General features: G+C 39.5%; 3 protein-coding genes and 1 long non-coding RNA gene across 5 annotated transcripts; 2 read left to right on the top strand and 2 right to left on the bottom strand.

Moving 5' to 3' along the window:
- Positions 1–3,119: 3,119 nt before the first annotated feature.
- slc25a15b (solute carrier family 25 member 15b) lies at positions 3,120–8,502 on the top strand. 2 transcript variants are annotated; one of them, XM_046039524.1, is made up of 7 exons: positions 3,120–3,757; positions 4,695–4,778; positions 5,104–5,362; positions 5,469–5,606; positions 6,528–6,703; positions 6,851–7,009; positions 7,126–8,502. In XM_046039524.1, the coding sequence occupies exons 2-7, from the start codon at positions 4,724–4,726 to the stop codon at positions 7,245–7,247; spliced, it is 909 nt and encodes a 302-aa protein (XP_045895480.1). In that variant the 5' UTR covers positions 3,120–3,757; positions 4,695–4,723; the 3' UTR covers positions 7,248–8,502. The 2 variants fall into 2 exon arrangements, with proteins under 2 accessions (XP_045895480.1, XP_045895479.1); XM_046039523.1 differs by having other exon boundaries at positions 3,121–3,757; positions 4,691–4,778.
- tm4sf21a (transmembrane 4 L six family member 21a) lies at positions 8,076–11,866 on the bottom strand. The gene is made up of 5 exons (XM_046039525.1): positions 11,470–11,866; positions 11,003–11,068; positions 9,312–9,445; positions 9,051–9,237; positions 8,076–8,909 (listed from the first exon to the last, which is right to left on the bottom strand). The coding sequence occupies exons 1-5, from the start codon at positions 11,644–11,646 to the stop codon at positions 8,901–8,903; spliced, it is 573 nt and encodes a 190-aa protein (XP_045895481.1). The 5' UTR covers positions 11,647–11,866; the 3' UTR covers positions 8,076–8,900.
- On the top strand, positions 9,707–20,420 carry LOC123963009. The gene is made up of 5 exons (XR_006823118.1): positions 9,707–9,882; positions 13,957–14,114; positions 15,122–15,251; positions 20,003–20,153; positions 20,249–20,420. It is a non-coding gene; the product is annotated as an uncharacterized LOC123963009 (long non-coding RNA).
- LOC123963008 (transmembrane 4 L6 family member 1-like) lies at positions 12,941–16,484 on the bottom strand. The gene is made up of 5 exons (XM_046039527.1): positions 16,166–16,484; positions 15,640–15,705; positions 15,109–15,242; positions 13,941–14,127; positions 12,941–13,800 (listed from the first exon to the last, which is right to left on the bottom strand). The coding sequence occupies exons 1-5, from the start codon at positions 16,340–16,342 to the stop codon at positions 13,792–13,794; spliced, it is 573 nt and encodes a 190-aa protein (XP_045895483.1). The 5' UTR covers positions 16,343–16,484; the 3' UTR covers positions 12,941–13,791.
- Positions 20,421–22,145: the final 1,725 nt, after the last annotated feature.

Genomic DNA, 22,145 nt, shown 5'->3' with positions numbered 1-22,145 from the left:
TCTGCATCTCCATAAAGTTGGTCAGCAGCAGGAAGCATGAAGTGCTCTAAAACTTCCTGGTAGACGGCTGCGTTGACCTTGGACCTCAGAAAACACAGTGGACCAACACCAGCAGATGACATGGCACCCCAAACCATCACTGACTGTGGAAACTTTACACTGGACTTCAAGCAACGTGGATTCTGCGCCTCTCCTCTCTTCCTCCAGACTCTGGGACCTTGATTTCCAAAGGAAATGCAAAATTTACTTTCATCAGAGAACATAACTTTGGACCACTCAGCAGCAGTCCAGTCCTTTTTGTCTTTAGCCCAGGCGAGATGCTTCTGACGCTGTGTCTTGTTCAAGAGTGGCTTGACACAAGGAATGCGACAGCTGAAACCTATTTGTCTTGCATACGTCTGTGCGTGGTGGTTCCTGAAGCACTGACTCCAGCTGCAGTCCACTCTTTGTGAATGTCCCCACATTTTTGAATGGGTTTTGTTTCACAATCCTCTCCAGGGTGTGGTTATCCCTATTGCTTGTACACTTTTTTCTAATTATATGACCAGCATCTGTATATGTTAATGCATGTGAAACCGTTTTGAGGAGAGTGATCCAACGACTTATCTCATCTAATGTGGTGAATGAGAATTTATTTCGACCAAACCACAGTTGGTTTGTTTGTGGGCCATAGCGTAGGTTTCTTTTGGTCTGAGATGCTGGTGCTCTCCTGCGACATTTAGTGGCAGTGAATGTGGCTTACAGCGTCTTTAAGAAAATATATTTATTAGCTAAACTACTGTATATGATAACAATCACTCATTGCTTATTTTTTAAAAAGAGGGTTAAAAACAGTTGCAACTTGAGAAGAGAAAGACAAAGGTGAAATTCATGAGTGAAACATACTGTAAGCAGAAAATAATTCTTATTTCACAAAAATGTTTATGTTGTGGGCAAACTGCAAAAACTATTTTACCTGTATTCAGAGCCAGCTCCAGAATAAATTAAAAAGAGGAGCAACAGGTTTTCAAAGGGGGGCCTATGTGTGTTTACAGTACAAGTAAAACAGGATGTTAGCCAACACAGAACACCCCCCGCCCCCCCACAACAATTATTAACTTCAGTTATAAGGTTCACAGTAGGTAGGTAAACACTGACCAGAGTTGAATGAACATCACCAAGTCATCATAATTGCAGTGCACTGATGTAGTTTTTTATTCAGCAGTATTTTGCTCAGGTATTGCCCACATGGAAATATAAAAACGGTATGCTTTTTTTACAATCTGCGGATGGGGAAAACCTGGAGTGCCTTGCCCTGGAAAAGGATTTTTTTTTTCTAAAAATAACTTAAATGCTCTTTTCTAATTACTTTTGAAAACATTGACATTCTGTGTGATGTACTCACCGTCGTACATCGCTATAAAGTCACCAATGTGTTTTAGAAAAAAGAAACATGTCCATCAAAAGAAAGCGATGCGCTGCTCAACAACAGGATAGCCCACTGTTAATGTATCAATATTAATTCAGTTTTCATCTGACTTAGATGTTACAGGGTGTGGTCTACATTTGTTCTGCAGAGACTGCTTTTAATGTGCCGTTAATGGAAAGAGAAAGTATTTCACTTGCCAGCTTGTGAAAGAGCGACGCGGGCTGCTTTCTAACAGTGCCCTGGTGTGCGCTCACTGGATTTCAGTTGTATTAGTAGAACAATAAAGTCTTAAACTGAAAAGGTCTTTGTCTGATTTTCTAAATATTTGCATCGGCTCTGCTCTGTGACTGTGACAAGCGCCCGAGACCAGCTGGGCTCTTCTGCATAACTGCGCACAGCCTGGATGAGCTCATTTCGGTTAATGAAGCAAAATGTAGATTACAGACTGGTAAAGCTATGAAGTTACGAATGGAAAATGTAAAGAAATTAAAAGTAGATTACTGACCCAAAGAAAATACTGGAGTAAAGAGTAAAAATACAGTTTTAAAAAGAAACGTGAAAAGTTGCCAACGACTTATTTGATTTGATTTATTTATTTTGCAAATTTGCGTTTGGCTACTTGTAACAAGTTACTACCCACTCTGCTGCAGGCGTCCTCACTTCTGTCTTCAGGTAGGCTACATGTAACAGCAGCACTAAAGAAAAACTCTGTAATATTGAGGCACTTTGTTGCACCTGCCTCGAGCTACCTCTTGTTTCTCCCTCAACTTTTCAGCACCACCTTTGCGATGTGTTGCGTGTTTTCTAATTATGTCTGATGTGGATTGTGCGATTGATTGACTAGTCACTCATATGGCCTACTATGCGCCAACTTCGAAATGGCCGGAGGCAGGCAGGCAGGCAATGCGAAATAAAAGTTTACACTACGAAAGAGGGGGGTACATGTCCATGTATTATGGCTCCTACGTGTATGGTTCTTCTATTAATACAAATAGGCTAATTATATGGTGTGCTTCTGCACCATCTTGGTGTGATCTTTTTGTCTCGTTGTAAAAGAAAAACTGCATTACCTGCACAGTGATGTTTAGTCAGCACTTAAAAGAGTTGGGACAGATCTAACAGAAGGTGGATAACAAACGTGGGCGTCAAGTAGTAAAGGTGCTTTATCAAATGAATTGTTCATCTAAAAATGTCAATTTAATTCATTCCTTTAAAACTACAGGGATGTTGTGTGTATTTGCAATCAAGTGGACACTAAATGACTAGATGTCGTTGGGAGTGAAGAACTTTCCTGTTGGAAACCTGAATTAACCAAATTTAGGGTTTTGTTTTCAGGTCTGACTGTTGCTAAACACGGTAGAACAGAATTATACAAAGCTCTAAATAATTATGTATTTTATTGTAGAAAAATGTATACCTTTTAACCTGCATGTGAATCTGAAGCAGATGTAGAAGATTGTTGTAGCAGGAGTGTAAAAAAGCTGCTAAAGTTAAACGAACAAACATGACTTGCAACATAATCTGCTTGGGGGTGGGAGGTTAAAAAAAAAAGATCAGTTGAATAACTGGAATTCCTCAAACACAAAGTAAAACAACCAGCAGGGGGAGCTGTACCACGATACCCTCTGAAGAGAGTTTATTTTGAAAAACAAAAAAGAATGTGAACCGGAAGTGCTAACGTTTGTGCTCGTTTTGTCTCATATCATAGATCTTAAACTGATATGATCACTCAGTGTCTACATTTGTAACGTTATATTATTGTATCTGAAACAGAAAAACAAAACAAAAACAAAACAGGTTATTGACTGCAACGGTTTTTGGCATTCTTCCAAACATTACGCAAATTGTATGCGCAAATGCGTTGTTTTCCGTGCAAGCTTATCAGCTCAAGATTAATTGTATTCAATAACACCATATTTATTGGTAATGTTCAGCGCACGCTTATAAAAATGTAACGTTACGAATGAGTGGAAACGACTAGATTCATAAAGCGCGGGCGGGTTTGATACCTGCGATTGGGAGCAGAGTGAGAGCTCGCCTCTCTGGTATCATCCGCCACCTCTAGCTTCTCCTCAACACCGCTGATGGCCGATCCATTCATTGACCACAGCGAGTAGATGTTGCATATGAGATAACATTACGATAAACTTTGGATGTTTGGCCTAGTGAGTTAGTATGCAGTCACCCGTGGACGACGTTAGCATCGGACGGCAGCTCGCTCGGTTAACGTTAACGTTACCGTTTATATGTTTGCCAATGACAGTTAACGGGCACAGACTCTAACGTGACCTCACCTCGCCAGCAGCGACACTTTGATGACCCGAGTTGAACTCATCGCTCCCCTGTAAGGTTTGTATTTTGAAATTATTACTATCCACTTGCCTGCCTGGATAATACTCACAAACAAACATTGTCTAACGTTATATAGACAACAGTAACTTTCCTGTGGTTTACTGTTAACGGTAACATCCTAACGGTGTTGTTAATGTATGTCGACGTAAGTTAAGTTACCTGTCAAAGGGGAAGGTTGTTTGACATTTTACTCTTAATTGTTGTCTCTAAACGACGGGGAAAGCATACACGTGTCCTTTTGGCTAATGTGATGTTTAAAAGATGGTACAAAGAATAGCATTTTGTCGCCCTCTGGTGGTCGTAATCTTGTGGTAACAGAGTAACTACCTTCTTTTATGCAGTTTATGGTAACTACATAAATCAGCTGTGGAAGGAGCACAACTCCCTAAAAGTAGAAATATATAGTGTTTAGACTGGAGAGCTTTGCAATGTGTCATGTTTCACCACTTTAAAAGACTGAGTGCCTACATTGTTTTAGGTCAAAACAAGAATATTGGAAATGGCAAAACAAGTTACAAGCACATTATGATTTTCATCCTCATTCAGTCCACAGTTGTCCAGTTTCTGTTAATGCAAATGTATCATTTGGACTATCGAATGGTTGCCGGGAAGTTACTTCTACCCATACTTTTTTATAGAGCTATTCTGTTTTCATGTAAGTAATTACTAATGCTATACATGAGTGCCGGTTTTATTGCAGTGAACTTTATTACCCAGCTACTGCCCAGGACCCTGGTCCTTCTGGTGTAAGAACCGTTATATTCACTTGCTCAGGGGGAGTATTTGAGAAGAAAGAAGAAACAAATGACTGATTATATTCTGTTTGTCTTTATAGTTATTTATTTAACTGCTTTAATATGATGTAGTTGTGTGTGTTGTGAGTGCAGCTAGGAGGTTCAAGTGTCATTTATTAGTTGTTTTATTCACCAGGTAGCTGTGAGAAAGAGAAACTTCTTGAACACCATGGCCCCACACCCGGTGGTCCAGGCCGTTATTGACCTCTCGGCAGGAGCCGTAGGTAACTACAGTGTTTTGGCAAACAGTATAACAGAATACACCATGCGCAATATTTATTCTCTGGTGAAATAGTCACGCTGCTTTTCCACTGCAACTCACTAGCTATCACTGACATAGCAGGTGTTTTTGATGACTCCTGTGTTTTTCCAGCTCATTTCTTTCTGTGTTCCTATTGATTGTTTGTACTGCTCATGTAGTGCCTCCCTCTCTGATTCTTATCTCTCTTCGAAGCGCATATGTTGCGCACAAACTTGGATTTTCCTGTAATTTTGTAGCCATGCTGTTGGATCACTTCTGCTGTTGACAAGGTTATCTCTTCCTCCAAGGGGGAGCTGCAGCTGTCTTTAGTGGGCAGCCTCTAGACACAGCAAAGGTCAAGATGCAGACCTTTCCTACTCTGTACCGGGGTTTTATCCATTGCATCTCGTCCACCTACAGACAAGTGGGTCTGATTGGTCTCTACCAGGGCACCACACCGGCACTAGTGGCCAACATCGCAGAGAACTCTGTGCTCTTCATGAGCTACGGCTTCTGCCAGCAGGTCATCCGTGTCACGGCTGGACTGCACAGTGAAGCTGTGCTGAGGTAGGGGGATGTTAACCAGGCTGTCCTTAAACATGAAGCCAACTTTACCCCGAGAACACATGGAAGATCTCTAACTGTCTGGTGTTTATCCTTCCCTGTGCGTTAGTGACATGCAAAAAGCCTGTGCTGGATCAGTGGCATCCATCTTCTCCTCGCTAGTACTCTGCCCCACCGAACTCGTCAAGTGTCGGCTGCAAGCCATGTATGAAATGGAGGCATCGGGCAAGATTGCTAAGAGCCAGAAGTAAGTGGTTTTTAACACACATTTTTGGATTCTATTCTAGGGTCATTTACTCTTACATTACATTTTATTATTGTTGATAAAATTGGCCAATGTCTAGGAGATTAGGTTATGCTGAAAAGAATACTTGGTTTATAACACATCTTTATTACATATTAACTAACATTATGCAAATAAAATGGAATTTATACTAAACAAAAATTATAAACGCAACACTTTTGTTTTTGCCCCCATTCATCATGAGCTGAAGTCAAAGATTTTCTCTATGTACCCAAAAGACCTATTTCTCTCAAATATTGGTGACAAGTCTGTCAAAATCAGTTAGTGAGCACTTCTCCTTTTCCTAGATAATCCATCCACCTCACAGGTGTAGCATATCAAGATGCTGATCAGCATGGGTATTGCACAGGTGTGCCTTAGACTGGCCACAATAAAAGGCCACAGGCTCAATTTTGTTACGTGTGTGTGTACATATATATATATATATATATATATATATATATATTAGTGTTATATATTGATTTATTTTTACATTATTCTTGTTAAAAACCAGAAGAGAGAATTGGTAAAAAAAATTTTCAGAGATTCGGAACTTAAGAAATATGAATATTTTACCAACCTGAAAACAAATCCAATTATTAAAAATACATAGAAAAAACACAATGACTACACAATGATTAATGATAAATTGCGTTTTCTTTGTAAAACCATGAATATTTAAATGGTGATTGAGAGAAGACATTAAGATGATTCACTGATTCACCACAGTGATTGGCTAACCATACCATATATGGTATTTGGTAATATTTATCTGGGTTAGTATGTCATTCATGTAGTCGTGTAACTTTGGACATGTCAATCTGCATCTACTACTGTAGCATGTGTGTACTGACCGAGCCATACTTCCCTCTGCTCTGTCTGAAGCACAGTGTGGTCGGTGGTGAAATCCATTATGAGGAACGAGGGACCGCAGGGCTTCTTCCAGGGCCTGACCACCACCATAGCCAGAGAGGTCCCCGGTTACTTCTGCTTCTTCGGTGCCTATGAGCTCTGCCGCACAACCTTCGCAGACTACATGAAATGTGACAAAGACAACATAGGTACTGAGAAAATGTTCTGTCTGCACCACCACAGAGTGCAACAAATCCCCACACCCTGTCTTCCTTATATTTGCTCTCACCTCACACACATCTAATGCACAGTATTGAGGTGTTTGTCTGTAATGGGTGTGACTGTGTATGTTGAAGGTGTGGCTCCAATCATGTTCAGCGGCGGTTTCGGGGGGGCGTGCCTGTGGCTGGTGGTCTATCCTATGGACTGTGTCAAGTCTCGGATCCAGGTCATGTCCATGACGGCCAAACAGGCAGGGTTTTTCAAAACCTTCATGACCATCGCTCATACTGAAGGTAGGCAGAAGGGGGGTTTGATGTTTGCTTTATGAACTCTTTCAGGGTGAAAAAGAATCAAAAATCTTTTCCCTTATCAATCGCAATGTAATCTTTGCTGGGGTTTTTTTGTTTAGGTGTGAGGGCGCTCTACTCTGGTCTTACCCCCACCATGGTCCGCAGCTTTCCTGCTAACGGTGCTCTGTTCCTGGGTTATGAGGCCAGCCGGAAGCTCATGATGAAGCAGTTTGACAGCTAGAACATGCGTAACATTAATGAAGGAGCGGTGAACTGGAAGTGAGGTTTTAAACACTCCAGTTGAAGGGGTGCCTGGTGCATATCATGTATCAAGACTGAGTTTACAGCTGCAGCCTGAGGTCAAGTCCGCTTATAGTGTGTAGGATGTGGTTTTTACCATTTCCTGCCTTTTGTTAAACTTACCAAAAAACTGCCACACTACATCTCTCGCACCCCTGACATAGTGTTTCTTCATACCGTAGTAATTAATTTTATTGATTTATGTATTGTATTGTATTGTTTTCAACACTCAAGAAATGCTATTGCCAACATACAACGTGCGTGTGTGTGCGTGCGTGTGTGTGTGTGTGTGTGTGTGTGTGTGTGTGTGTGTGTGTGTGTGTGTGTGTGTGTGTGTGTGTGGCAAAATTTAGCAACCTTAATCAGTGTCTTTACAAGGAATGGTCACAGTCTAGTTTACTACCTCAACAGCGTCGTATACGCACGAGATATTTTTTTTTTCTCTGCCAGACAGATCAAATCATTCTTCACTTGGTCTGTATTCAACTACATGAGTAAGAAAAGCACTCCGTTAGGTCGTGAGGTTATTGTTGCAAGAATATGAAGTGGCATATACTAATTCCATTATATTACCTACAATGTGATGTGATCAAGCTCAGCTAAGAGTGCACCTCTGTTTTGGATCTTGGTTTGTTTAGAAGTGACAAAACAAGACGCTAAACATTTGCTTACTCCTCACAGTGGACAGCGTTACTTTTCAAACAGCCTGGACTGAAGTCTTTAGAGGATGCATTAGCCTCAAAGCAAAACATCCAACACAGCCAGCAGGTGGTTTTACATTTTTTAATCATACTGAATGTTTGTGCATTCTCGTGTTAAATTTCCATTCCAGTTGTGATTAAGTTTTCACCCTTTTGGAACCCAGTGTCAGCCTTTGAAAACCACTACACTTTGCCTTTTTTGTTGTGTATCCCTTTATTGTTATGTACAAATCAGTGAAAGAAAATATCAACTGCCTCATTCAATGTGCCATTTGCACACTACATTCTATGTGCAGTTTATTTCCCCAGTGCTTAGTAGATGACAGAAATAAATCTCTGTCATATAATTTTAAAGTTAATTAAGAAATATAGGTATTTTGGAATGCTAACAATTTGCAGTGATACTGAAATGATTGTACAGATATCAATACTGCTATTCATTGTAGTAATACAATCTACATTAAAGGTGTTATTGGAGAATAACTTTGTCCTGTTTTTCATTTTACAAGCTATCTCTTGAAGACAGTTGTTTAAAATGGAAGGTAAAATAAACCAAAAAGGTTAATATTGTTGTAAAATGCCAATTACAATGTTACAAGACAGCTGTAGCTGTGAATCAGCTTTTTAAAAACAATTTATTCAGAATTAACCATATAACTAGAATTGTTTCTTATACTGTGCCATTTTCACAACATACCTTTATTACATTGCAAATAATTAAGATTTCTGTCATTTATTATAATAAAGTATTAAAGCATCATGAAATACACATAAAAAAATATGAAATCTGATGTCACAAGACAACAAGTTAAGAGCGAATTATGTTTAGCAGATGCAGCAGGGAACACTACTCTCAGTCTTCCAGCAGGGAGCGCCAGTCAGCTGTCAGGACCTCACAGCGGCTGTAAGCAAATAAAAAAACAAAACCAAACACCAGGGAAGGAAAGATTTAATTAAGATTCTCTGATATTACAGAAGTTATGAAACAACAAATCCTGACAACTGGGAGAACTGTTTTCATTTCAGATCCAGGTTCAGCTTACCCCTTTGTTGGTGCAGGTTCCACACAGGCAGCCAAAGAGCCCATTGATCATCTGAATGGCGCAAAGAATCACCTGCAGAGCGCTCGTGGCCACCAGAGTGCCAAACAATCCAGTGTTGAACTGCACGATGTTCTTGGGCTCTGTGCATGTCCCCCACCACGTGTCGTCGGTCAGGTAATTCTTTTGGCTGTGCAGAAGAGGGAGGGGGGTGTTATGAATGAGCAGGACATTTAACACAGGCGTCTTCAGAAAGTTACTCACAGGTTTTTAAAAGGCGTTGTCCAAATCAGAACAGCTTTGCAGAGGGGCCCATTTTGCAACCCGAGCACTGCCACAATGAAGCTGTAAAGTGCACCAGCCACACCCACTGCAGCGAATGCAATTGATAAGAACATCTGCAGAGATTAGATGATAAGCAGAGGTCAGAAACACTTCTGTTACAGTTTAGGACATGGGATATTCATACTGAATCTTTCCCCATGCTTAATACCCTCCTCCTCTTAACATTTCTTTCGTGCTATTTTGAAACGAGGTATTTGTTAATTTAAGGAGAAACAGAGTCTTATTGTCTGCTGACATTTGTTTAACCACTCACATTCCTCACGTTCGTGTGTGTTTTGTTTTTCTCAACATGTTCAACCTCGGGGAAGACCCAGGACTAGGTGAAGAGATTATATTTCCACACTGGCCTGAACGCCTCGGGATCCCTCAGTCAGAGCTGGTTAATGTGGCTCGAGAAAGAGAAGTTTGGGGTCACTAGATGGAGCTGCTTCCGCGACGCCGACCCCGGATAAGCGGATGAAGATGGATGGTTCAACCTTGTAAACTACAGGTTATTCCAAACTTGCTAAAACTGAGCTTGCACTAGCCAGTTGGTAATATTTTCTACTTTTAGGCTCACTACTATATTTTACTGGTACCTACTGTCATACTGCACCCACACGTGACATCAGAAAACGTTATCATAGCTCTAAACCCAGTAACAGGAACACAATTCTAATCTTGGTGTTATTCGAAGACGCCATGTGATAATTTTATCAGTAGCACTGAGAGTTCAAAACTCATTTCAGTAAATATTTTGTGCATGTCTTATCTAAATGAATGTGTTATTAACAGACTGCATTATTTACGTGCACAATGCAGTGTGACTGTGGTGTGCTTTTTCTTCCTTAAGGAAGGTACTTTTCTCAGCTTTGTACATGTTGATAGTAGGCTGTATGCTACTGCTCGTTTTTGTATTTTTAGTATTTTTTGTTAGTTTTTTTTTTTTTTTTACATTTTGATAATCTTCTCAGGGTCTTGGAGCGTCACTCAGTGCAGGAGCGACGCACTGCTGTGAAGTTGGGCATTTTAACTTGGGGTCTGTGGGACTGACTCGCGTCTCAAACTGCATTTTGGCGCTTCCTCGTTTATCATTTTTCAGTCCCGGAGGTGTCTGTTTGGGGTTATTAACTGTGATCATGTTTCTCTGAGGCGTCATATGTGTACATTACAAACAAGTCTTTTCAGTCACCTGTTTCTATTTTCACTGATTTATATCGTGTTCCACTCTTTCCTGACAATTAACAACGTTCAACTATAAGCTGGTGAAATGCATGTTTGCATACATACAATTTAGTATAATTTATATTGCTGATAATTTATATTGTTAGTCATTTTACAATGTAGCCTACATCAGCCCTCATCTTTCACTGAGCACTTAAAACTTCATTTGTAACACTAATTTGTATCATTTCTTTGTCATTTCTTTTTGAAAGAAATAACAGGACAAATGTGTAGGATACTGTGCTGTGATGAACATGAAGCATACTTCGATTCCCCCCACCCCCATGGTTGGTTCATTCTTAGCTTTAGGCTACTTGTCTCCATTAAAAACACGTGCATTTAGGCTACTTGAGATTGAAAGTTCTTCTTGACCTTAGAAATAGCATGTATATTTCTGACCTACTCACCCCACAGCGATTCCCACAGCAGCCCTTTTCCCCAGTCAAGTGGATGTAAAGTGCTGGGATCAACACCTGTGGCAGGGCAGACCAGTTGATAGTAGTTAATATTCAATTCGATGTAGTCAAAGCAATTTCAGCATTTTCACTTAATCTTTATAGGCCTAACTCAAAGCTTTCGGGGAAAAACTGCATCAAACTCAAAAGCTTGAAACTGCTTCAGTCAGAATGACGTATCAGCACAAAATGGATCTTGAAGCACAAAACTAGGAGTCGGGAAGGAAAGATGACCTCTGCACAACATGCAAATAAACACAGCCTATAAAGCCAGCATTTTCTGTTTTAACTTTACATAGCCTATTTAACCAACATTTTTCTGATGCTGCACATTGGCTTACATTTCAGAAAAGGATTTGCAGCAACTTGTAGTCCAGAGTCACGCCCTTCACAAACAGGTTACAGATAAGACGACTTACCAGTAAACCCCCTCCAACGAGTCCCCCCATGTATTTCACCTCCTCGGTAATGTGTCCGTCTTTGGCGTACTTGACGTCTCCTCCAGGAAAGAACAACACTATGTTACAGATGATGGATATGACCACTAATGGGTACAGAGTAACAGCAATGCAACGGGAGCATTTTCCAGTGCACATGTTGTCAAAATGAAAACTAACTAACTGCTGTCAAACTTGTTCTGTGAGACTGAGCTGAAATTCTTCCTGTTGTCAGACAGTTTTGCTTGAAGCTGACCCAGCAAATGAACTGTGTCTCCGTGAGCAGAAAGTAAATAGTCCAAATTCGTGTGATTTTCAGGGTGTGGGAAATAATGGCAAAAAAGATAACATGGACAAACAGAGAGCCCGGGATAGGCCGCAGAAGCATAGTGACTCATGCCAAGGTAGGCTCTGATTGAAAGACAACACGCCCAACAATGAAACGTCACTCTGAAGGTCCTCCCCGAGCGTCCTCCAAACGTCACTGTATCAGGTCCCCGTGTTGGGTGGACAATATTCCCCATTTGTCGGGAATTGTTTTGTTTAGTCAGATCATAGTCATAGGTCGCATCACTATTAAGCCTACATATAGGCTGCATGTGTAGTTCAGTGAGGCACCCAATATGCTTAGTTCCTTGTAATAATGCCTATTAATAGTAAGTGCTAGATTGCCTGCCCTTGGTGGACCGTTGAGGAAGCAGGGATTTCCTGTGAGGGATCTGTTTCAACACCACTAATTGCGGTATTCTGGTGTAATGTTGTGACTACAGGATCACAGCACTGGTGGACATTAGTCCTGCGTGCAGCAGGTTTGGGAGAGCAAGAACAATGTGTCATTGACATCAACTGCGAAAAGTTGATAAACGACACAGTGTGGGTGGTTAAACACTGACGGTACTAGGCTACAATTTATTTTAGAGGTCATGCTTCCCAAAGCACGCATTGTCTCCAAGCAACGCTTGGGTGAGGCAATGCTCCTCATCAGTGATTAAGGTGCTGATTCATTTGAGTTTCACACAAACAATGAACAATAGTATCGTTTGAATCCGTTACTTAAAGCAACACGCAACCACCATCATTTACAACAGAGTCATAGCCAGAATAACGCGGATGGTAAGATGGTGCCCTTTTTTATTCCAAGTGTCTGTAAGATTCTCATTCATTGAAAACATGGTCTGATGAGGATAATGTTCAAAGGAGGAAATTAATGGAAACAACTCAAACACACAAACAGTGGGAGATTTAATTTGCACTCTCTCTCTCTACTTAGTATTTTCTGTCCAGCCTGACATTTTCAATGGGATCAGACAGGCTTGAAAACAAACAAACAAAAAAAACTACATTAAATGCCAATAAATACATTAATATGTCATTATTCTGCATTGCGCTGGGATGAAACAAAGCCATCAATGATAATTAACTTTTATTAGAAAATACCACTGCAGTGACTGGCTTAGTAAATGATTGACCTTTATTGTAGGATATGATCACACTTGTTTTACTCACTTTTGTTAATTCTTGAGTGCTGCATCATGAAAGATACACTTTGGTCTCTTCATTTGCTTGAAGCCAGGGCACTGTGGAGCAGGAAGCATCCTGCATGTGCCCCCCATTATTAGGCAGCAAACAGTAAAGAAAAGCAAACGTTTGGGTTGTGATTTCCACCATCATGGTAAATGGCAGTTGCTTATACCTCGCTCTGTCTTGGCCTATAGCATCTAAATGCTGCTGAATGTATGAAACTGTAACCTTACAAGACAATAGAAGCTCCTGTTGTGACATCTAACATGTTGGCTTTGCTACCAGGGAACAGCCAGCCAAACAAAAGTAAGTTTATACATCCAACAGTCTGAGATAACTGAAATAGATGTATAGATGTAAATGCTGAAACAGTATTGAGTGACATTTATAGTCATAGAATCAACATGAAATGTGTTACTGAAGAAGAAGTCGTGGTATTTATTATTTTGCCTGAAATGTACAATAAGCCAAACAGTTAATATTACTGTAAAATGCTAAATGTGATTAAACACAACAAAGAGCTGTAGCAGTGGATCAGCAGCTTATGTTTTAAACCTATTTATTTAAAATTGAGCATACAATTAGAATGAGTTTTTTTGTAATACTGTTTCACAGCATAACCTAATATACTGCAACCTTGTGAAGCTTCACGAGATACATAAAATTGTAAAATCTGTTATCAGAGAGTGGAACAATTTCAAAGTGAATGCTGATTCAACCAGTCTCAGCCTTCCAGCAGGGGCCACCAGTCAATTCTTCAGATGTGGGTCAGAGGCATCCTTATCATGGTTCCTATATGTTAAAATACAGAGAAAAAAGCAAAAAAGCAAGGTGAACTGAAGTTAAGATTCTGTCAAATGACACACCTTATGAGAACTAGCTGTATTCAGATATCCTAACATGGAAACTCTGTGTGACCTCTTTGTCTTTACCTCTTTCTTGATGCAGGCTCCACACAGGCAGCCAAAGAGGCCGTTGATCATCTGAATGGCGCAGAGAATCACCTGCAGGCAGCTGACTGCCATCAGAGTCATGAACAATCCAACGTTGAACTGCACCACATTCTTAGGCTCTGTGCAGTCTCCCCACGACTTGTAGTCATTCAGGTAGGAAGAAGTACTATGTAAGAGAACAGGCTAATAAATACTAGAACTTCTTTTATGCAAACAAGTGCCGTAAAAACAGTTACTTCTGTTTGTACACTGGAAGGACTTGTAACTTGGCGTTGTAACTTTTTATTTAAGTTGTATCCTTAATTGGCAAAGTAAGGATAAAAGCTCAAGAAAACATGGAAATTGTCTGTTATTTGTGTAAAACCTATAAACATCTACAGTAGCCTATATCACTAATCCATAAAGCTAGATCTGTATATGTATCTATTTCTCCATTTTTCTCTAGTAAAATAATTACTGCTTACCTTTTTAATGCCCGAAGAGTTTTTGTCAACTTTAAAGCTGATGATACACGGAGCAACTTTTAGAACAATGGTGCTGGGCAATGTTGCCGTCAATGGTAATGAGTAAAGATTACTATCGTAATCCTCTTCCCCCATCACTCCGCCATCCTCCCCGCACCACCGCTATCCGTTCAAAACATAGTCGGACTTGCGACCAGCAACATTGCTCAAAAGGTTGCACCGTGTATCATCAGCTTAAGGGAATAGTAGTTATTGTTAGTGTTCAAATTGTTGCAATAAATCTCGCCAGATGTGTAGGAGCTCTTAGAGTAGATGTTTTACCTCATCGATGCAGCTACATTCAGTCTCCCTCATGTTTTTGCCCTAATATTACTCTTCAATAAAAAGTAATCCCTAATGTCCCTCAGATGAATATCCAAAGTATCTGAATTTACATTTCACCACAGCGTCAATGTGCTTTGCTTATTGTTACTTCTCTTGAATGTTTGATCTTCACTGTGCAGAATGATGTTATGTGCAGACTTTACAAGTCAGTTATAACGTTCATCTGCTGAAGAGGGAGCGTTTATTTGTGCTCACCTTGAATCTGAGTTTAAAATGTGTACCTATACAAAGCATGATTTTGTGACATGATACATTTGGAAACCAAGCATGATCCAATACAATCGTCCTGTGTTTGTCACCTGTTTTTGAAAGGTGTTGTCCAATCCCCACCGGCTTTGCAGAAGGGCCCGTTACTTAAACCAAGCGCTGCCACAACGAAACTGTATAGTCCACCGGCCACCCCCACTGCGGCGAACACAATGGATAAGAACATCTGCAGAAGGTAAATTATAAGGTTAATGTTTAAATATTTTCTGATTTATATCAGTAGTATAATAGTAGACCATTTGCAAATGGTTTGAACCTAGATGTCCTTTTTAATGAAAGGAAAGGAGAAATGTACTGTGCTGTATTTGTGATACTGCGGCATTATCTTATCTAAAGAGGAAATGTTGTGCAATTGTGATACAGCACCATTTAGCTTTTTTGTTTTTTTTATCATTGAGTAATTCTCAGCTTTGCTGGTCTCCATTAAACACTTGCATATATTTGACTGTGAAAGTTGTTCTAGACCTTAGAAATAATAATTTGACAAAATAATGTTAACTCAAGGTATGTTTTCCCTTTATCTTTTACTGACCACCTAAAACATCTACTTCTGACCGACTCACCCCAAAGCGATTTCCACAGCAGCCCTCTTCTCCAGTCAAGCCAATGTAAAGTGCTGGGATCAACACCTGTGGCAGTACACATTCATTGACAGGGAACCAGATGCAGCATCAGTGTCAAACATGTTCAAAGTAGTTCATATATTTTGTTTGTTTAAACAATTCAGCACTTTGAGGAAGTTAGTCCTCAGTCAGGTTTTGAGGAATTCAATTTCAAACTGTGGCATTAAAAGTTTGAGACTTGTAGCAGTCAGGCTGAAAGGTGCATCATTAAAATATGGGGTACCTGATGACACTAATCAATAATGCAACGGATCTGAAATGTTGCTAGATTAAGAGAATCACTGAAGCACAGATTTAGGATCCATAACAGGTGAGGTAACCACTGAGAAACCAATAAAAACATATGCAAAGTATAAAGCCAATGTTTTTCAGTTTTACCCAATGCTGCACATTATATTTCAGAATCAAGCTTAGAGCAGCTTTTAGTCCAGAGTCTCACACTTTAATAAGAGGCTAGACAACTTACCAGTAAACCCCCTCCAACGAGTCCCCCCATGTATTTCACCTCCTCGGTAATGTGTCCATCTTTGGCGTACTTGATGTCCCCGCCAGGAAAGAACAACACTATGTTACAGATGATGGATGTGAGCACTAATGGGTACAGAGTGTAGGCAATGCAACGGGAGCATTTTCCAGTGCACATGTTGTCAGGGTGAAAACTCACTAACTGATGTCAAAGCTCTTGCTTATAAGGTTTTGGCTCATGTCCTTCCTGTTTCCAGAAAAGAGTAGTTCCACTCACACTTGAAAAGTAACTATTTCCACTGGCAGCTAGCTACTAGTATGATGACTAATTGGTGTTGAAGGTGTAATAAGGTGATGAATAACTGAATTACATGTACTTTGTTGCATGCACTTTTGTGTAAATTATTGTTCTTAGCGTAGCTTACAGCAGACTCTGTACTCTCTGTACTATGGGTGTCTAAATGTGTCTTTTAAAGCACCAGTTCCGAATTCCCACATTACACTGGATTTTTTATTTAAGTTGTCTCCACAATTGGCAAACTAAGGATAAAAGCTCAAGAAGATGGTTTATTATTTATGTAAAACCTACAATTAATTATGTTTATATCATATCGTAGTGTGGAATAATTGTTGTATGGCAGAATGTTGTGTGATAGGCGTAAATATATTTTATAGTTGTCAATGCCTTTCTTTTTAGTTGGGCGACCAACATTGCATTGGTGTAAGGAATCTGGTGTATAGTTCACTGTTGTGTGTTTCTGTTTCTGTATTATATTGTATGTTCATGTCATATTTTCCTTTATTTTTTTGTTGAGTTAATATGCCTGCCGCAGCACAAATTGCCCATTTGGGACGAATAATAAGTGATTGATTGGTAAAACCTACTAAATATCTATGTCACTGTTCCATCAGGAAGAGCCTGCTGCGGTGTATGAATGCTGGGTACTCCACTTTGGCACCATGTGCAGTCAGTGGTGTGCTGAATTCAGTTTGCAGTGCTACACAAGAGATAACAGCCAGAGTAGGAGATGAGACCTTCCATTGATAGATGCTTCTAAGTCAATAAGTGTCTCCAAATTTTGCCAACTACTGCACAGATGAGCGAGCGGGCACATCAGGTCAGTGGCCGTGGAAGGAAAGGGCTGAACCTACACCCGACCTGTGGCCCTGCTGGTGACTCTACTCACTCTCCTGGCTGGAGATGGCAACCATCCACCTTAGGATGTTTAGCTTTGCATTGAGTGGTCTTTTTTTAGGAGCAAATGTACCTCATCCAGTTGGGAGCGGCTGTCCAAAAGACTTTTGTTAAATATTTATTCCTGATACATGTCCAATATCATAATTTCACTTTGTCTTGCACCTCTGTGCTCTTTAGTTGAGGCAGTGAGATAGAGGTTGGGTTGGATAAATTGGTGCTGTGAGTGAGTACGTTGCTGTGGATTAAGCTGAACCATCCTTCATTCTCAACTCTTTTTGTCATTTCCTGTGTGATGTTCATGGCTATGGTCATGCTGCAGAAATTGAATCCTGGCTTAAATTAGTGTTTTGGCCAACACTCCAGGTGGAGAGCTGTGATAAATACTGCTGGTGCCTTACAATCCTACAACGCAGCAGTTTTCTCACGTAGGCATATTCTTTCCCAAAGACTTCTCCTTCGCCTAAACCGTTCTGATGTAATCACGCAGCAGCAGGGCATCAACACAGCAAAGGTGGTTATATACTAGTTTTTCATCTGGGCATACTCACATGTGAGATTTTTTTAAGCAGACCCTTTAATAGGCAGTGATTAACAATTAATAAGACACTTATAAGACCTTATAGGCTGCTTATAAACATTAATAAGTAATTTAAATGTTAATTAAAGCCTAATTAACACATTTATTATAGCTTATAAGACAATTATAGGCTCTTAAAAACGTGTTAACAAGTTATATATACCTCATGAACCTTAATAAGATGTTTATTACCATTAACTAGAGACTTAATGAGTGTTAGTAATGTCCTAAAACACATTTATTATTGCCTGTAAGATATTTATGAACACTTATTAGAAACTTGTTAACAGTTTATAGATAACTTATCAATGTTAATAGGATGTTTAATGACAGTAATCAGACTGTAAGAAGTTTATATTACTGCCTTAAAAAGGCTAATATATCCTTATTTAAGCACTTATTAACCATTAACAATGCTCCTTTGCAGCTACCTAAACTAAAGTGGGTCAGTGTCTTATTAAGGTGAGTAAATGTTTGTAAAAAGAAATAATACAAGAAGGATGTGGAAAAATATTTAAAAAGTTAGTGTTATAGTATACAAAATCCTCCCATCCTCCAGCCCCACGAAGATCTTCTAAAAAACCTTAAAAGTCCCACTAAGTAGGTGAAAGCCTGCGCTACAATGGGAATACCAAAAAGGACCATTGCTCCTGCGATGGCTATTCCACCTTGCTTTTTAAGACCTCCCTCCCTGATTTTTCTTGACCACAAATATGTTGAGTGCAAATGAAGGGAGGGCCTCTTGGCTGAATGATGAAGGATGGCTGAGGAATCGTTGTCATCACAAACCTGTGAAATATACCAAAGATAATTAAACCTGCTTTTTTTGCTAGATGTTAAGAACACATATAGCTCTTTACTCTCTCTCTGAACCGGAATCTGGGTGGGATTATGTATTTTCTGTGGTAGTTTTGAGTGTTGTTGGCATTTAAGTCAAGAAATATGTGTGCACATCAGAAATACCTTTGTGAACCTTTATTATGTTTTTCTCACATGGATTTGCCTACATTTCTAAACAATAACTATCTTCTTTGAATTGAAAAACACTTATGTGGAGAGAGTCGTGTATATATAAATCAAGAAATACATTTGCGAGTCCTGCAGTGTGCATTAATAAAAGGTGAGAGGTCAGAAAAAATTTTTTTCTTCACCTGGTAGTCCTTGATTAACGCCTCTGTCTTTTCATCAAGGTAGAGAATGAGGCCTCTGATCACAGCTTCTCTTCAGGACTCAGCGCTGCTGTCCTACAAATATATGGAATATGAGATTATCTTACAGTACAGATATCAGAATGCTCCAACATTAAACTAACAGCTACAATACCTCATTTATGATGTCAAGGGTCTCATCAAATTTCTTCCCAACAGCTCCTCCCTTCCAATCTACATGTGTTTGTCCAACTTCCCTGGGAATGTGGACTTTAGTGGCTTCAGTCTGTTCCTCGAGAATTCTTCCTTGATCTGAGAAAGAGACTGAGAGAGAGAAAGAGAAAGATCATGGGATACTGAGAGAAAAGAATTAGAGACACAGGGAAAGAGAAACAGAATACCAAGAAAAAGTAACCCTAGAACATAACACCATGGGATCAACAAAAATAGATTACCAAGGTAATGTGTCCAACTCCCGCACAATAATTTTTTATACTGAGTAAAAAGGTTTGTTGTGTGTGTGTGTATGTACCTAAGAAGATTGACTGTGATTACTTCATGCATTTTGTAAAGAAAAAATGCACATTGTCACAAATGCATATTAATTCAAAACTAGATATATTTATGGAAGCCCTAAACGGCCATCGAATCAATTTTTTTAAAATTCCGTTTTCCCATGATAACGGGATAATTTTCTCGTAATCTCGAGATAACAAACCATATCTAAATACAGGGGTTGGCTGGTGCCTTTCTTTATGATAATTTCACCTGGATTTGCTGAGTCAGCAGTTATCTGTCACGATCCCCTAGTCTTGATGACTTTTGTTTATTTTTCCCTCTTTGTGCAATTGCGGGATGCTTGGTCTGTTGGTTTTTTGTGTTGTCTGTCTGTGTTCTCCTTCCCTTTCCCTGCAGTCGTCGAGAGGAGGCATGTCCTCGGATCTGGTTCACTCACTCACCTGCTCCCCATCCCTGATCACTCACCTGCTCTTCATCAAGCAATCTCCTCAGCCTTCTTATACTGCCTCCAGCCATCCAGTCGCCGCTGGATCGTTGTGTCATTTGTGTATGCACTCGCACCAGCCAACTTCAAGTTAACTTGCTTTGTTGAGTTAGTCTGTCGTTCTGATCCTTTGTAACTTTGTTTCTCTCCGTCCCTAGTCATCTACACCAGCCATCGGTTTTGTTATCCTTGGACCCAACCCTTGCCACTCTGCCTGCCTGTCAGCACCCACTTCTCGGACCTCAGCTCAAGTTCCCTGCATGCCAGCCACCCTTACGCCATGCTTACCATCCACCTATTGTTCCCTGTAATAAACATCCTGAACTGCTCTCTCTGTCTCTGGTCTGCTTTTGGGTTCTCTTTAGGAAATCCTGACATTATCTCAGTTGGTAGAGCCCAGGACTTGCATCCCAGGGTTTCCAGGTTTTGTTCCTGCTCCCTGAAAAGTTTTTTATTCTTCTTTATTGTTCTTTGTGTGTTTAATCAATCTCTTCAACAAAGTTGTTATGAAGAGATTCAGGGAATCCAGTGACACATTTCCCGACGGCTATTTCAAAGGTTCTGAAATAGCCATTAGGAAATGTGTAGTTAAATGGATTCCCCTGAATGAGAAGTGGATGAATTTCCTCTGCCTGGGAATGATGGGGAAATGAAAAGTCCATAGGTAGATGAATGTGGACCAATCACTGGGATGCGCACACTCCAGCACGTGCTTAATTGTGAGCATGTGAATCAATTATCTTCATAACAACTTTGTTTGAAATGAATATGAAAAAGATAAAAATAAACAACAAGTCTCTTATAAGGATCAAACTCACAATCTTATGACTATGAGTCCTGTGCCTTTCCATCTGAGCTAATCAGTAACACTAGAAGCACCTTGAAATTACCATTAACAAATGTTCTTGTAAACTACAAGAGTTTACAAGAACATTTAGTTATCTCAAGATCACGAGAAAACAACAGTCGTCATCTCGATCACGAGATAATTATCCCGTTATCCACGGAGTAAAATAAAGATATGAATCGATGGCCGCTTAGGGCTTCCGCATAAATTCATGTAAAGATACAAACTTAACATTTTATTGTTAAAATAAAATATTTAATTATATTATATTACAACATTTACTCCTACTTGGAATTTGGTGCAGTCTTAACTTGTCAAAATGTTTCTAGTAAGTGCTCATACGGATGCTGAAAAGAAATAAGAAATGTGTTTATTCATATTTTGAGAAAATATTTAAAACTTACAGTCTTATCAATGTTAGTAACGATGTGTTTTATAAGCTGCCTATTAACATTAAGATTTTTTTTAAATAAGTTCACTACAAGTGTCTTTTCAAGGAAATAAGAACTTTCTCAATAACCAATCCTTGTAAAGTCTAATTAATGTTTATAAACATCTTATTAATGTTAATGACAGGTATATAAACCATCAACAAGTTTCTAATAATAAAGTGTCTTATAAGCAATTATAAATTAGTTAATTGTGCTTTAGTTAACACTTGTTTGTGTTTATAAGCATCTTATAAGGTCTTATAAGTGTTTTATTATTTTTTAATTACTGCTTATTACAAGCACCTTAAAATAAAGTGTTACTAAAGATATTATAAAAATCAATCATTATGACGCTGTCTCTTCTTTACACTATAAGATCACATTAGGATTCACATTCCCGTGATTGAGTAACTTCTGTAACAATAGAGACAACCATCCATCCAACGTGATGAAATCACAAAAACCTATGCAAAAGCACACATACTTCCACAATTCATGAGAACCTCAACTAGCCACAGGCAATTTTGTATGGATATTGAGAAGTTGTTTTGCAATAGGCTAACTACATGCACTTGTCTGATGCGTGTAGCATCTAGATGATATGCTTGCGGAGAATAGTATATTAAACTGTAACCTTCTCATACAATAAAAGCTGCTGTTGTGATATCTAACATGTTGGCTTGGCCACCAGGAAACAGCCAGCTTTTCAACAGTAAGTTTATACGCCCAACAGTCTGAGATAACACTGCAACATTTATATAGATGTGAACACTGAAA

The sequence above is a fragment of the Micropterus dolomieu genome, linkage group LG23 (assembly GCF_021292245.1).
Source record: "Micropterus dolomieu isolate WLL.071019.BEF.003 ecotype Adirondacks linkage group LG23, ASM2129224v1, whole genome shotgun sequence".
Classification (NCBI taxonomy): domain Eukaryota; kingdom Metazoa; phylum Chordata; class Actinopteri; order Centrarchiformes; family Centrarchidae; genus Micropterus; species Micropterus dolomieu.
The sequence above is the reverse complement of the archived record's forward strand: the minus strand, read 5'-3'. Positions and strand labels throughout refer to the sequence as shown.